Source organism: Sciurus carolinensis, chromosome 2 (assembly GCF_902686445.1).
Source record: "Sciurus carolinensis chromosome 2, mSciCar1.2, whole genome shotgun sequence".
NCBI classification, from domain to species: domain Eukaryota; kingdom Metazoa; phylum Chordata; class Mammalia; order Rodentia; family Sciuridae; genus Sciurus; species Sciurus carolinensis.
The window spans coordinates 156004498-156021320 of NC_062214.1; the positions used below are offsets into that span (position 1 = coordinate 156004498).

General features: G+C 43.0%; 1 protein-coding gene across 1 annotated transcript in view; it reads left to right on the forward strand.

Annotated features, from left to right (window-relative positions):
• The window catches only part of Ktn1 (kinectin 1), a 168620-nt gene extending 152456 nt beyond the window's left edge, over positions 1–16164 (forward strand). The window contains 1 exon segment of the mRNA XM_047539394.1: positions 16002–16164. Within this exon segment, the coding sequence (XP_047395350.1) occupies positions 16002–16164 (163 nt within the window).
• The last annotated feature ends 659 nt before the right edge of the window (positions 16165–16823 follow it).

Sequence of the window (16823 nt, forward strand, 5' to 3'; positions counted from 1 at the left end):
AAAATTAACAAACATCTTTAGCTGAACATGAAGAAGACTTTAAAAATGAGATTGTGCTGGCAATGTGGCTTGGTGATTGAGTGCCCCTGAGTTCAATCCCTGGTACTGCCCCACCTCAAAAAATAAATGAGGTTTTGATATCATTAATAAGACACAGACGTAAGATAGTATTTTCCTAAGGAAATATTTATTTATTTATTTAGGTTTGGGGGATTGAGCCCAGGTGTGCTGTACTATTGAGCTACATTCCCAGTTCTTTTTTAATTTTTAAAATTTGAGACAGGTTCTCACTAAGTTGCTGAGGGTCTTGCTAAGTTACTGAGACTGGCTTCGAACTTGCGATCCTCCTGCCTCAGCCTCCCTAGTTGCTGGGATTACAGGTATGTACCGTGTGCCCTTTCCTAAGGAAATACTAAATATCTACTTTAGCTCAAGCACGGTCACTTGTTTTATTTAATCAAATACACAATGTTCCTATCAAATAAGCATTATTATCTCACTTTTGTAGATGAAAGGGATTCAGTCCTTTCAGAATAGGTCCCAGCCATGAGGAGTGTTGAAGTCGAGGGGCCAGTGCTGTCTGCATTGTGACAAGCGAATAGTTATGCTCTTTAATTGTGTTTGTTTTGTGATAAAATATTTAGACATCAAAATGATCTGGCCAAAAAGATTATACAAATTAAACAATGATTTTTAACCATTTTTTGGATGCATGTTATGGTTTCTATCTGGAATGTTCCCCCAAGGCTAATGTGTTGAGCTTGGTCCCCAGTGCAGCCATGTTCCGAGGTGGGATTTTTGGGAATTGTGTGGATCATGAGTGTTCCGACTTGATCAATGGGCTAATCTATGGAGGGATTCATAGCCAAATGGACATTGGGAGGTAGTGGAAACTCCAGGAGGTAGGACCTACTTGAAGGGAGTAGGTTCATGATGATGTGCCCTGGGGGACTAGATCTTGTCCCTGACCCCTTTCTATCTATCATCTCTCTTTCTCTCTTTCCTTCCTTGCTGGCCGCCTTGAGATAAGGAGCTTTGTTCCACCACATCCTCTGCCACAATGTCCTGCCTCACCACAGGCCCAGAATCCAATGGGTGCAAGTGGCCACGGACTTGCATGAAGCTGTGAGCCAAAATAAGTCTTTCCTGCTTCAAGTTGTTTTTCTCAAAAACTGACTAACACAAACATAAATTCTTCTTCCCGTCCCCATACGGGAAGCTTCTGCAGCAAAAGCCAGTCCTGCCCCGCCCCCCCGCCCATTGGTCTGTGGTGGGGTCTAGTGAGACTCAGCCATCTGACATCCACATCCCTTGAAGGTGGCACCCGAAGTTTTCTCAGTAGCCAAAGGGCTCTGGAAAACTCAGTTTTAAAACAGTGAGCCAGAGTTCATGTTTTAGCCATATTGCCAAGTACATGACTATATACCTGGTTAATTTCTTATCCTTATTTTTTAAATTGATAATAAGAACAATAATAATAATTGTTGGGTACTGTGCCAAGCTCTTTGCATATTTTGTCTTCATTTAATCTCCACAACCACTCTACAATGTGGGTATTATTATTTGCACATTATAAAGAGAAGAAACTAAGGTTTAGAGAGCTCAGTAACTTGCCCAGAGTTGTACAGAAAGAAGGTGAAATTTGATCCTGATCTTTCTTGTTGCAAATCCTACTGCCTCCAAACAGAAGTGTTATTTTTCATCTGGACAGTTTCTAGCAGTAGCTATTGCTTCTATTTGCCTGAGTATTTCCACATCTACTTGCTATGCATCTAGGAAAGGACAGAAAACAGACAACCTGAAAGGGTGCTAAGATTGGTAGGGGAAGGAAACAGCAAGAATAATCTATTCCTAGCCTAGTTTATTAACTATTAGCCTAGATTATTGTATATCCTGTTCACATTGCAGGGGAGGGCGGGGTAATGAAAAACTACTTTAAATAATAAAATGAACATTTCAAAATAGTAATCCTCTGCTACCTTTGAGGAAGCTAACTTTCTAGATAGTGCTTCCAAAGTTCTCCATTCCACAGTCATTTTATTGGATATTTGGAATGAAGAGATCTGAGATTCACTTCTAGGAAACCACAGGCTCAGGTTACATCCTTTGTGTCTGTCCTCACAGGCTCACAGCAATGGAGGCAGATGACCAAGGATTGGAACCTCTGAAACTGTGAGCCAAATAAATCTTTCCTCCTTTAAGTTGTTTTTCTCAGGTATTTTGTCTCAGGGATGAAAACCTGACTAAAACAACCTTCATGATAGTCACAACTTCTATGTAGAAGAAGGTGGAGTGTGAGGATTGTAGGGCCAAGCTTTTCATTTAAAGACAGTACTGAATTCAAGCACATGAGGCAGAAGACTCTGAAATTCATCTGCTCTGGGACTTGGGTAATAAGAATGAAAATTCTCCTTGGAAAGGAAATTATTATCCCAAAGCATTATTCCCCTCCTGCTTTCTATTTGATTCTGGGTGGTAGACCATAGGATCAATTTCAAACATGATCCTTCTTAATACCTTTAAAAAGCCACCTACAAGGTGATGATTTGAGGAATGCTTGTTGTAAGGCACATGGCAATTTGAGTGCAAAAGTAGATTTGAGAGAAAGATGGATACAATTACCATAAAATCATTTAGTTTCTCAATGATTCCCCATACACATTCAAATATTACAATTGGACACCTGAATGATGAGGGCCCAAATTCTAATCTATAGACAAATGGGTGTTCCAGTTACCATCAGCTTCAGCCTCCTGTAGAAACTTCTCTCAGAAAATTCTAGCTTTGTCTAGTGTGTATTTTCAGGACATGTGTGAGCTCAGCACTTGCCATTAATCTTCCTCTACCAGGTTGGATGGGGACTTCTTAGAAGTTGGCAAATTGAGCTGCTCAAGAAAACCCCCTTGTCCTGCTTCAAATCTAAATATACCAGATAAAAGTGTATTGAAAAAATTGAGTATTTAGATGAATTTTCAAGTAACAAATCTGTAAGTGCCAAAAGTAAAGAGGGAATATCCAAGAGAGGGAGAAGAGAGAGAGAGAGAGAGAGAGAGAGAGAGAGAGAGAGAGAGAGAGAGAGAGAGAGAGAATCTATCCTGTAGCACAAACAAACATCCAGAAGTTGGAAAAGAATTTTAAATCCATTCACACTTTATTCCAACATGGCATGGAAGGGGAAACAGTTGCCCAGGGAAATGGGAATAGGAATTGGAAACTTGAGTTCTTATATTATTCAATTGGTGTGGAAAACCCAAGCAGGATCATCCCTAAAGCTCCCTATAACAACATCTTCACACACAGTACACATGTAGACACTAGTGAGAATCTTCCTATTAATGATGAACTCACAGACAAAAATTATAATGCACTAGAGTCAACAGCAGTCAAAAAAAAAAAAAAGGTAGATAGATAGTACTCTAAAGGAATCACAGATAAGAGGGTGATGTGAGAAGAATGTAATAGTAAGTATGTTTAAAAGAATCAAATAAATGAAGGGAAAAAATAGAATCCATATGAAAGAGAAATAGAAATAAAAACATTATTAAAATAAAATCAGTGCGCTGGGTTAAATAGTGAGCTAAATTAGGGATCAGCAACTTATGGTCTCTGAGACTGCTGTAAATAAAGTTTTATTGGAATATAGCCATACTCATTCATTAATGTTTTGTTTTAGGATGCTATTGAGCCACAACATGGAGTTGGATGATTGCCACAGAGACTATGTGGCCCACAAACTGAAGTATTTATTATCTGGTCCTTTAGAAACATTTAACAACCCTTTTTCTGGACTGAATTTAAGGAAGAATTAGTGTTTTGGAAGACAGAGATAAAAAGATGACCCAAGATACAGCACCAAAAGACAGACAAATGGAATATGAAATGGAGAGTTTAAGACATGAAGTACAAAATGAGAAGCATCCTGTGCCTATGTTGTCAGTATCTGCATCCCCCCTGTTCTGCCAGGGTACACTTCTAGATCACATAACTAGGCTGGTTGTGGTTAGGTGGTCTCTTGATTGAGTTCTGGTCAGTGGGATGTGGGCAGGAAGGAGTTCCAGTTTGCCTGGAAGACCTTTCCTCCAATCTCCCACACACTTGAAAGTTCTGGATTTCTGTGAGACCAAAGCTCCCTTCTCTCTGTTGACCTGCATCCAACTGTGATATGAACTATAAAGAAATCACTTTTAAACCACTGACATCTTGAGGTTGTTTCTTATGGCAGTCAGCCACCCTGTCTGGTACATTTTTGATAGAATTGCAGAAACAACTAGTGCTTTTCAAACTTTAATGTGCATATGGTCCACTTGGGCATCTTGCTGAAACGCTGCCTCTGATGCCGTAGGTCTGAGAAGGTGCCAAATACACTGAGTTTCTCACAAGTTCCTGTACAGTGAAGATGCTCTGATCCGTAGACCATATTTTAAGTAGCGAAGATATAGAGAACGAGGGAAAGCCAGCATTCAGAAAGGAGGGCAGATGAAGTTCCCAGAGTCTTAATATGCCAGAGACCATTCTTTGTCTGTTTTCTTCTGTGTTCTTATTTCCCAAGTGAATGGATACCTTACCTTCCTTTGACTATTAGGGAAACTAGTGAGTACATTTCAACAGATGGAGGTCTTTGACTCACTTTTGTCTCTCTGCAACCCACTGTGGCCATCTTGGTTACTCATGTTTGCACATAAATGGGAGTGCTTAAGAAAACCCAATGCCCATTTTTAAAAATCTTTTCCATATTTTATAATCGTTTCTCAAAGAGGCCTATCTAAGCATAACATATCATTTTGCCTTTCATGTCCACTCCATCTCAGGCCTAGATTTAGTGACTCTGGATTGCTGACTCTGTGGCCCCTGGACAAGAGATTGTCTAGAAAGCCTAGGTCTGCCTTGGTGTGTGCTGCCTGAGGCCCTGTCTGAACTGACATGGATTTTGAATGGGACAGGAGCTGCCCAGCTTGCAGGGGATGCCCTGAAACTGAGGAGGCTCGGTGCTGCCGCAGTCAACAATGCTGCACCTACTGATGCTCTTCCCCAAGTGTGGCCCTAGGACCTTGATGACAACTGCCAGGGGTGAGGACAGCATCAGCCCCATCACTGGGACCTGCTGAGTGCCCAGCTTTCCTGAGTAGGCTTAATGCCCCAGGCAGGAAATCCAATGTAAATGTCAGTTGCTATACACGTTGGATTGGAAAAGAGACAACTTGTGTATCTTGTGCAGTGGAACTTGAATTTCACAAATGAGAGATGCACGAAAACAATCTGTACAAAGTTGTAAATGGTTTTATTTAAAGTACTACTTTCCATTCTCTTGAATGATAATATGTGCCATTGGCAAAGTCTAAATTCTCATTTCTGTATACATCTGAAAGTTCTTGGTAGTCTGTTCAATTTGTATGTTCATAATAAATCATTTTTGCTAAACTATATCTTGCAGTGTCCATGAATGAATATGTTAACTCAGTTCTAAAACAGATATTGGTTTTTCTTTTGTTCTATCAGCAGAATGTATTGCTGCCCAGGCTGGCCTTGATCAGTATTGTAATGTATTGTAATTAGAGCTACCTCCAGTCTCTCGTGGCAGGAGGTGGAACATAAATACCCGTATATGATAAAAACATATAAAAACATTAATGGGTGATAACATTGAAAATTTATATCACAGGCATTATTTTAAGAATTTTAAGGGATTTAACTCATTTGTTCCTAATACAATCTTACCTACTGTATATACTGCCATCATCTCCACTTTACAGAAGAGGAAACTAAGAAGATTTTCATAGCTTGCTTAAGTTACATAAGTGGTAAGTGGTAGAGTCAGATTTGAGCCAAGCAGTCTAGCTCAGCAGGCTAATTTGCCTCTTGGTCCGGAACAGCATAATTTTTCTTCTTCCTTACCAGAAAGCAAGTGCACCAGAAAGGCCCTGCTGGAGTTTAGACTTGCATTGTCCACTATGGCAGCCACATGTGACCGTTGAGCACTTGAAATGTGGCCAGACCAAATTGAGATATGCTGTAAGAGTAAAATACATACTGTGTTTTGAAGACTCAGTGAGAAAATGAATGCAAAAATCTATTTTTTGTAATTACAGCATTTCATATTGATTGTTGAAATGATATTACAGTATTTCATATTGATTGTTGTAATTACAGTATTTCATATTGATTGTTGAATTTTTAGATAAAAACTGTCCCTGACTTATAGTGGTTCAACTTTACAACTTGACAAAAGCAATATGCATTTGGTGGAAACTGTACTTGGAATTTTGAATTTGGACATTTTCCTGGACTGGTGATATGTGGAGTGATCCTCTTTTCTAATGCTGGGCCACAGCAGTGAGCCACAATGCTCATGTGGATTACCAGGGGAAACACTACTGCGTGCAGTGTTGCTAAGTAAGATGTTTGGTAGGCTAGACACAGTTTTTTTTTTTTTTTTTTGGTTTGCTTTAGTATATTGGACATCTTTCTAATATAAACTATGAGAAAGTAATTCCAACTTAATGAAAGAGATGTTGAAAGATTCCAGATTAATGTTATCCATTATTAACATGTAAAACTGAGGGCAAGATCAATGAATTGTACTCATAGAATTCTGACCCCATGGGAAATGTAAGGGTCAAGTCCAAAGCCATTGATGGGAAAGATGACGAAAGGTGAACCCTCAGAGCTTGGGTTTCCTGCTAGGATTTGTTCCTTGCTCACTATGTCAATTTTTTCTCCCAACCCCCTCAGGCTGATTCTCTAGGTTAATATGGTGGAGGTCATGTTTGCTGTAATAGAGAAAGGAAGTGACAGGATAAACCCAGGGGCAGTTTTGAAAAGCTTCCCACATCACACTTGGCCCAGGCTTCTCCAGGGATGATGAACAGAGGGAAAGGAGGTGCTGGCACCAAGTGAGAGCTTGGCACAGGGCTCTGGAAAGTTCAGAGGAGCTGGAGGCCCAGGTGGCAGGATACGCCTGGATAGCAACAAACTCCTATGGCCATGCGAGTCTGCAATGCCCATACAAGGACAGCAGTCCAAACCCCAACAAAAAAAGCAGGGAGCCATATGGGAGATGACAAAGACTTGCCTTAAGCTGTTTCCCAGGTGAGACTGTCCCAGCCCCATTAAGCCCATGGTGGGCAACCCAGGAGTATGGTGGTCAGGGTAGCCCAGTGTTGGACAGGACACCATGGTAGACAGACCCCATCTGGTTTCGGAGGTGAACTGAAGTCAATGCATTTTTGACTTAAAATTTTCAGTTTATTGGGATGCAACCGTATGATAAGCCGAGGAGCATCTGGTACAAAGGAATAAATAAAACATTCTTACAATTAATTTTACTCCTTTCTCTTTACTTTTTAAAAACTGTGACTTCTAGAAAATTTAAAGTTCCATATATGACTGACCTTCATGGCTGGCATTTCTACCAGCTGTGCTGACCAAGTTTGTTCATTTACTTCTTCACCCATTCATTACATGTCCTGGACCCCAACCATGGTGAGATCAGAGGGTACTGCAGCTAACAAGGCAGATGTGGCTTCTGTATTCAGGTAGCTCAACATTTTAGAAAGGCTTGTAGGAACAGACCATATGGAATAATTATGTAAGTTGTTAATTAATTGCCATCATTATTCAGTGTTAAAAGGGAGGAGGAATAGTTGGGAGAGATTCCACTAAAGACACCTAATCCTTGGGGACCATTCAGTAAATATTTCATTCAATAAATATTTACAGAGGGAATGAATGAATATGGGAGATTAGAGGAGGCTTTCCTGAGGAAATAACTTCTGAACACTCAGGAGAGAGTCAGGTGAGACACTGGGAGTTTGTGCTGGGATCACAGGGTCTGCCATGGGTGACTGCTCTCCCTTTTAGGTCTTAGGCACACAGTCATGCCCAAGAGTTTTGTGGGGTGGGCAGAGACACAGGGGGCTTCCTTGGTATGCAGAGGAATGGTCCTCAGGCACTGGGGGCATGTGAGAGGTTGGACAGGTGGGGCCACCTTCCTATCCGTCTCCAGCATTGTGCAGCACCCAGAATACCAACACCTTGAGCCCAAGTTTCTCCCACGTTGAGGCTGCGGGTTGCTTCCTCTCCCTTTCCTCCTCACCCCCACTGGCTTTGCCTCTGTAGCATTTCCCTGCACTGGCACCCTCTGTTTGACAGGTTTTTATTTTGTTGTTCTTTCTGATCAGTGAAAATGAGATCTCCAGTAGGGAGAGTGACTTTTCAATCTTTTGTGACCTTAAAGTACAAAATGTTCCCAATTTCTTCCCCTGAGCAGTTTCCATTTCAGGGGCAAGTTGCAATTGAGTGCTTATTCTTGTCCATAATAATGTGGCAACTTGGAGAGGTGAGGGAGGCTCCCTAGCTGGGTGACAGGAGTTTGCTGCCTGCTACTAGCCCAAAGTGGGAGGAAGCTGGGAGTAGGAGCCAGGCTGGGGACAGAGGGCAGCTTTGGGTAACCTGGGAAGAATGTTGGGTCCCTGCACTTGGATCCCTGTGCAGACCCTGTAGGGTATTGATGGTTGGGTCTCCTTTGGTTCTTATAGATCTAACTCTAGGTTGCCAAGTCACCCAATGAGCCAGAAAATAATAGAACCACTCTAACCCAGTGGGGATGATTTTGCTGGGTTCTGAATTTGTGCATCTCACCTGGATATTATATTGTACTTAAATATAAAGTGGTCCAGCCCAGGGTGAGCAACTTTAGCAGCAGGAAGATTAGGTACTGGTATAATAATAGCTTCTCGAAAGCTATGGTGACAAGTAAAGGAGGTGACATTTCCAGAAAGGGTGTATTGTGACCCATAAATCCTCCTGTCTTCTGGGCTTCCTTCTCTTATCCACGTCCTTCTGTCTCTCTCTTTCTGGCTCCCAGCCAGTTCCCAGAGTACTCAGGTGCCCATGAGGTTGATGAGAGGTTGCCTCCTTTGACTCCCTATGATACCACCTGAGTTCCTGACACCTGGAAAGAACCAGTCCTGCACAGTTTTGAGGCACTGGACCTCAGACAGGGGCTCAGAGGGGTCTCCTGGCATGTTCCTAGAGACCAGCAGAGGGGGCCCGGAGTGAGCTGCCAGTGAGCATGCCTGACGGGGCTTGCTTTTATTTTTTATTTTTTTTAATTTTTATTTTTTGGGGGGTGCTGGGGATTGAACCCAGGGCCTTGTGCATGCGAGGCAAGCACTCTACCAACTGAGCTATATCCCAGCCCCTTGCTTTTATTTTTGAATGGGGGTGAGGATGGTGGTGAGGTAGGCCTTTGGGACAGATCTTGTGTACTTAGTAAGCCTGGGTTACCTGGGTCAGCTGAAGGTGACATGAAAGGGGGGTTCTATTCATTCTCTCACATGTTTCCTCTGAAGTTCTTTCCTTTTCAGAGGATCCCCTGCAGATGCAGACCCCTCAGAATTGGAACAATGCCTTGGTTATGTTTAACTAGGGAGTGATAAATAGCTTTGAAAAGAGTGCTGCTGTGAATATCTGCTGGCCCTCAGGGGGGCTACTGGCCAGAAACTAGGTTTAACCAGGGGTGAGTGGTCCTTGTGAACATTTGGCCTGTGCCCAAGTTGTAATGCTTCCCCATCCCCTGCACTGCCCGCTCCCTCCCACTTTATCAAGCACAGATCAGTAGCCAAGGATGTATTAGCATGCAGCGGAGTGGTCTTATAATTAAATACAAATGTGATTTCCCTAGTTCATTTTCTTCCCTTGAAATGTAGTATTTATTCAATGTAGGAAATGACTGTTTCCTTAGTTTACCAGAAATAGGATAGGTGATTTTTAGCCAGAAATTACTGGTAAATTCTTTCATCCTGCCTAAGAAACACATTATAAACATTTGATTAACCAATGATTCTCAACTGGTGATGATTTTGCCTTCCAGAGGACTCTTGGCAATGCTAAGACATTAACATTTTTTTATAAATTAGAGATGGACATAATACATTTATTTATTTATTTATTTATTTATTTATTTATATATTTATTTATTTATTTATTTATTTATTTATACCAGGGATTGAACTCAGGGGCACTCAACCACTGATCCACATTCCCAGCCCTGTTTTGTATTTTTATTTAGAAACTGGGTCTCACTGAGTTGCTTAGCACCTTGCTTTTGCTGAGGCTGATTTTGAACTCCTGATCTTCCTGCCTCAGCTTCCCGAGCTGCTGGGATTACAGGCGTGGGCCACGGTGCCTGGCATTATTTATCCACTTTTATGCAGTGCTCAGGATTGAACCCAGTGCCTTCCACTTGCTAGGGGCCAGGGCTCTACCACTGAACTACAACCCAGCCCTTAGTGACATTTTTGTAATTGTCACAACTAGGGGAGAAAAGACTGGTACAGAGACCCAGCGTGCTGCTAAACGTCCTGAAGTACACAGGACAGCCCCCACAATAAAAAGTCACCCAGTCCAAAATGCCAAGAGTGTTGAGGTTAGATGAAGGCTTGTCGCGTACAGGCTCTGGAATGTGAAGTTCAAGTGACTCAGACTGCCAGAATTCTGGCCTCACCTCTGAAACTGCTTGCTTAGCTTGGTGGCGCTCACAGTTAGATCTGCTGTGCCCCAGCCATGATGACAGCTGCATTCAGACCTCTATTTCATCAGCACCTACTCTGCCGAGTTCAGACTGGGTTCATTAGGGACATCACCTCACTGGATTCTCACAGAAGACCTGGACTTCTATGATGGAAATGAGGGAACAGTGCCTTGGACACCTGAAATCGCCTGGCTACTGCCACACAGCTGATGAGCACAGGAATTGGGATTTGTGCCCAGGTCTCCCTCTCCACAGTTTGGATCATCTAGTTCCAAGATCACCAAGGGAAAAGCAGTGGCTGAGCATCTGGATTCTTTCATTCAGGTTTGGGACAGAATTTGTCCGAGAGTTGGCTTTTCCTAGTTTCAGGTAATCTGCTATTGAATTAAGTCCTCACTTGGATCATTTTTTGAGTCCTCCTTTGATTCACTTCTTATGGATAGTGATTTTGGCCAGCATTCTTTCAGAAGTAATAATAATCTTATTTCACACCAGGGCAGGACTTGCCTGGGTTTCTCAAGTTGCAGGCTATCCAAGGAAAGTGGATGGTTGTTCCTGGGCTTTCTCTGGATACTTCAAAGTGTCCCTTATCAGCTGGGATGACGCTATTATTTTCCACATTGGCTGTGGGAGATGGAAGCTCAGGGACCCTCCAGGCTGCCCATGTGTGTTGCCTGGGAATATGTCTATCTCTCGCATGACTGGCATGGCTCTGAGGCAGCTCTGGAGAGGCCTCCTGAGACAATGGGCAGCCAGCCTAGATATAAGTGGTGGGGACACTTCTGAGGAATGTGCTGCTAGGAGTATTTGTGGTTGAACATCATCGAGTGTACATACACAAACCTCAACTGTATAGTCTGTCTACTACACACCTCGGCCATATGGTATCATTCATATGTGTGTGTGTGTGTGTGTGTGTGTGTGTGTAGTATAGTCTATTGCTCTCAGGGTCACACTGAACAAAACGACATTGAGATTAAACCAAGCACAAGAGAAAGATGTTCATTGAGGGTCAAATTTCATTTGTGATAGAACCTGGCAAGTCTGGATTGATCCTTTCCTGTCCTGATCATTGGCTGTATGGGACACTTTGGGGCAGACTAAACAAGTTAGCAAGGCCTCTGCCCTTAGCCCTGTGTGGTATGGGGTGCGACGTCCAGAAGGCAGTTTGTTTTCTGACTTGATCTTTGCTTAAAGGTCTCTTGGTGCAAGTGGGAATTTGGATTACATGAGGAATAGTAAAAAGCGTAAAATCCATTCTTTAAAGTCCAGCTTGGGGCAGGACCTGGGCAAAATTGTGTGTCTGTGAAGCTTGCTTCTAGTTCTACTAGGTTCTTGTTCCTGCCCTTTTCAATTTATTCTTGCATCTATTCCTCATCTATTCTTCCTGAGCTCCACAGCCTCCTTTTCCCCTTTACAGAATTTCCCTCTATAGTGAAGTAAAAATGACTGTTGAGACTGTTACTTACACACCTAGTAATTTCTCCTTTTCAGGACAAATGGCCTTAATCCAAGGAAAGAGTTGCAATTGTATAGTAGGAAGAACAATGCACTACATAAAAATAGTTAGCATTTATTCAGTACCTTCTGTGTACCTGGAGACCATGGTTGACACAGTTGCTTCCTTATCCAGCAACCATTTCACACCAACTCCTTCTCCCTGATAGAGGCCTGATATCCCACTTGACTCCTGACCTTGCTACCTTCTAGGATTGGTGACTATATTCCAGTGCTATTGTTGCCTGGGTCTAATTCAATCATGTGCCTGGATTCCTGTTGCCAAGGATTGGAGCAGGAATGGGAATGCAATGCCAACTGCCAAGAGACAAAAGGGGGCTCTGGGAAAGACTCTCCTCCTTGACAGAGATGGTCTCTCAGGGGAGAATCTGCCCTCCTGCTCTCTTGCTGGCTGTTGCCTGAGATAGTGCTGCTTGGTGCATCTTCAGCCATCTTGCGTGCCTTGAGGGAGACCCATTGAAGGAGGAAAAACAGAATGACAGAGAGTATCTGGGTCTTTGGTAACATTTAAAACCCTGCTCAATAGCCTTGGAACTTCCTGTTCTGTGAAATAATAAATTATATATATATATATATTTATACATATACAAATTTATACATGTAATTTTACATATACATGATTTTTAGTGATACCTTTCGTTGAGTCTTCTGTTATTTAGACCCAAATACATCCTAATGAATACTGTGGTAAATGGTTAATGTAGATCAACTCACTTCATCAAACAACTTTATATTGGGGCAATGGAGCTTTGAGAGCTTAAGTACCTTTCCCCCAATCACACAGGCAGTAAGTGGGGCCTCAGACCCAGTACCTGCCTTCAGTGTGCCTGATTCTCAACCACCATGGTCAAAAATCTCTCTCTTGCCTCTACCTCTGCAATCTTAAGTAATTCCCCTAGCTTTCCTGGAACTCAATTTTTCTCATCTGAGAAGAAAAAGACTATACCAGATGGCCTCAAATGTCTTTTCCAACTCAAGGTTTTTAGGAATAAAATTCTGACTCTGAAATTGTTGGTTCCCTATGGGGACCCAACTCAGGCACCAGCGTGCAAGAATGGAGGTGTGTATTTGTTGACTCCTTAGATGAAGTATAATGTAAGTAGAAAGAAATTTGTTGTAACATATCAGATGGATCAAAGTCATGACCTTGGAGTGGCCTGGTGAGGCAGTCACTGCCATCCCCCGGGGCTGCCAGCTGGATTTTACAGCTGGCACCCACACTACCACCTTGTTGGGCACTGGAGGCCTTGCTGGTGGCCTTGATCGTAATAGAGAATGTCCTTAATTCTTCACTTGCCCCAGGGTGAAAATCTCGGTTGGAAGTGTTTAGGTCGAATGGACTTAAGTTGTAGGCCCTGGTTCCCACACCAGGGAAATCAAGTGTCTGAGTTTGGCTTCTCCCAGAACCAGCACTGGAGCAAGCATTCAGTTATGAGTAGGTTGTACGAGAGGTAATTCAAGGAAACCCTGGTCAGGGAGTGGGGAAGTCAGATGGGGAAGGGAGTGAAACAGTGAAGGGTTTGTGATGGAACAAGTCACCCTATGAGCAACCAGGGCTTAGTCCTGCTGGGGAACTCTAGAAGACAGTGTAGTCCATGCCCCTCGGAGGGGCAAAGGAGCAGATTATTTATCCTTCAACTCTTGACAGTCATTGATTGAGGGCTTCTGGGTGCGGAGGGGAGGTGACATCCCCCGCACTCCCTGCTTGTCCTGCGTCTTGCACTAGCACAGTGGGCTGTGTGGGCCAGAGAAAGCCCTCTGGAGATGGCTCACCGGAGCTGCAGCTGGAAGTCTGCACAAGCACCTGGCACTTGCCCTTCTCACCAGAGTCCACACAGGGTAGGTGTGGGGGGCTCTGTCACATCCCGTGAGGATGAGAGGGAGAGTTTCTGTCACAGAATCATGGTGCCAGCGATCAATTAATTACTAATAAACTTATCTAATCAATAAACACGAGAGTTAATAATCTTTTCAAATGGAAGGGGATGTGATTAATCAGGCCATAGCAGATCTGGCCTCCAAAAACATGGAGGACCCTATCTTCATCTTTATTTGTAGTCGCATAGGTAAAGGGACCCGGGCCAGGAGGGGCTTCTTCTGGGAGGAACAGGATGGGCTGGGGTTAGGGAAGCCATTTGCTTAGAGAATTAGCATATCCTCGGGGCTAAGCCACTCTGTACAGGACCCTGCTGTCTGAAACAGTCTCTCATGACTGCCAATTCCTGGGAGTCAGACTGTGTGTCCCATGGCTCAGCCACGCGTGCTTCTGCTAAGTATGGATGGCTCCCCATAGTAGGGAGAGTGTTCAGAAGCCAGGTAGCCTGTGGCCAATAGCTATCACAGGGCCTGGGAAGTCATGTCAAATAGGAGGCCACACTGTGTCAGGGTCCCATACAGACATGGGTCCCTCAGGTGCCCCCAGTGACTGAGGCCTGTCCTACTTGCTAGCAATGCAGGATCATGGCATTCTGAGGCCTCCTACACGTAAGGACACACATGTGCACGCACACACACACACACACACACCCCTACCTACGTATATGGGGCCATAAGCTCCTGGAGGGCAGAAAGCATCTTTGACCTTTTTTACTCCCCTCCACCTTACCAATTTTGTATATAGTGCTAGGCACATAGCAGTCATGAATAAATACCATAATTAGTAGCGTAGGTAGGCTGGTGGGAAACTAGAATCATCAATATTTACAAGAACCCTATAAATTGTGTCGAGCGCACCCTTTCCACCCTGAAACCCTTTCTATAGTATCCTCGTTGTGACTCATGGTTGTTGCCCAAAGACAGTAGTAGACTGCCTACCTTGGATTCGTCCCCAAGACATTTATTCTATATTACTTCAGGCAAGTAAGGTTCCCAGCCTGAATTTTCTTATCTACAAAATGAGGATAATGGTATCCTCTCCTTATATAGGGTTATAAGGATTAAATAAATAGAAACATGTAAAAGTAAGTATATACACAAATAACATATGTCTGTATATCTATACCTGCATCCTTGCAGATACAGATATATTTATATAAATACACATACATATTTTTAGTTGTTGATGGATCTTTATTTTTATTTATTTACATGTGGTGTTGAGAATCGAACCTAGTGCCTCACACGTTAGGCAAGCTCGCTACACTGAGGCGCAACCCCAGCCCTGCAGCTACAGATATTTAACACAGAGTCAGCAAATAGCAAATACTATCAGGGTAGCTAGTAGTAGTTAGAAAGTGAGTCCACCTTCCCGAGTGTGAACTTCTTCATTTGGGAATAGCTGCTATTGATAGCGAGTGCTTGAATTCATCAAGCCCGAGTCTTTTGTTCTCTAACTTCCACACAAAGAATCAATATTGAAACAAAAATTTAAATTCCACTCTCTCAAATGAAGAATTTTGATACATGTGTTGATCTTGTTTTGCCTTCTGTAACTGTAAAGGATAATTTTTTTTTCCTTTGCATGATTTGCCTTCAAATAAGAGAAGTGAGTTATTGCCTCTAGGTCACTGTTCCCCAAACTGTCTTCTGAAAATGCTGCTCTACAGAAGACAGAAATCACAATGGCCATTTGTACATTAAAGGCTCTGAGAAGTCCTGCAATAAATGATTCCTGGGGGCTGGGGATATAGCTCAGTTGGTAGCGTGCTTGCCTCATATGCAAGAAACCCTGGGTTCAAGCCCCAGCACCGCACACACACACACACACAAATGTTTCCCAAACTAATTCAAACATGAAACTATTTTCTCCGGTGACATCCATTATTCATATCCCTGCGATTCCCTGGTATCTGTTTTGATTTGTTTGCCTTCTTTTCAGCAAGGTTCTCGGTATTGGCCACAAAGACTACAGACCTAGGAAATAAATATTTTATTTTCACAAAGACACAATTTAATTAACTTTTGTTTTTTAGCCTAAAAACATTTTTCCCACCTTTTCCTTTTTTCCTTTCAGGAGGACATTTTTCACTATCTGCACAGCTGAAAAGAAAAGGAAACGCCACAGGAGAGCCCCTGCTCTCCCTGACCCCTCCTGCTCCCAGGCTGCTAACCCCTGGCAGCCAGAGATCCGCGGGCTTGCACAGTGGAAGCCCCATGAACAATTACAACCCTGCTAAGAGCGCACATGAAAAATTATAACCCCCGAAAGAGGGCACATTTCACCTCTCATCTTCGACTTCTTCCCCATGCTCCTAAAAACCAGCGCTGGAGGAGAAAACCTGCTCTGTTCATTCAGTGAGTAACTGAGCTCCTCATCAAAGCTGGAGGTTAAAAATAGAAGGACATTTCCATGAACTGAACGACAGTGGCCCCTCCTCATTGTTTCTGCAGACAAACATGTCATCAGGTCTGAGGGACCAAGCTCTGGAAGGAAACCTGGACACCACCAAGCCCACACTTTCCTTTTTTACAAGTGAATCAACTGTAGCCCAGAGAGGTTAAGCGCTTTGACTCAAGTCACACAGCAAGGATAGATTCTTTCCACTGCTCTAAAGATACTTTTCCTTGATTTCTTTTCTGCATGTGTGTCTCTGTGTGTGTGTATGTGGGGCAGCTATGGGGATGTGGGGAACCTATGGCTTCACAATTTTTTTTTTTTTTTTTTTTACCTTTTCCCACTTGCAGCCAAGAAATGTATTGCTGTGCTTAAGATCTCTTTCATCATTCAGTAAATATTTATTAAGTGCTTACTGGGTGTCAGGCATTGTGCCAGGGTATGCTTCCACTGTGCTAAAAAACATGACTTATTTCCCTCTGATGCTGGTAGAATGAGGTC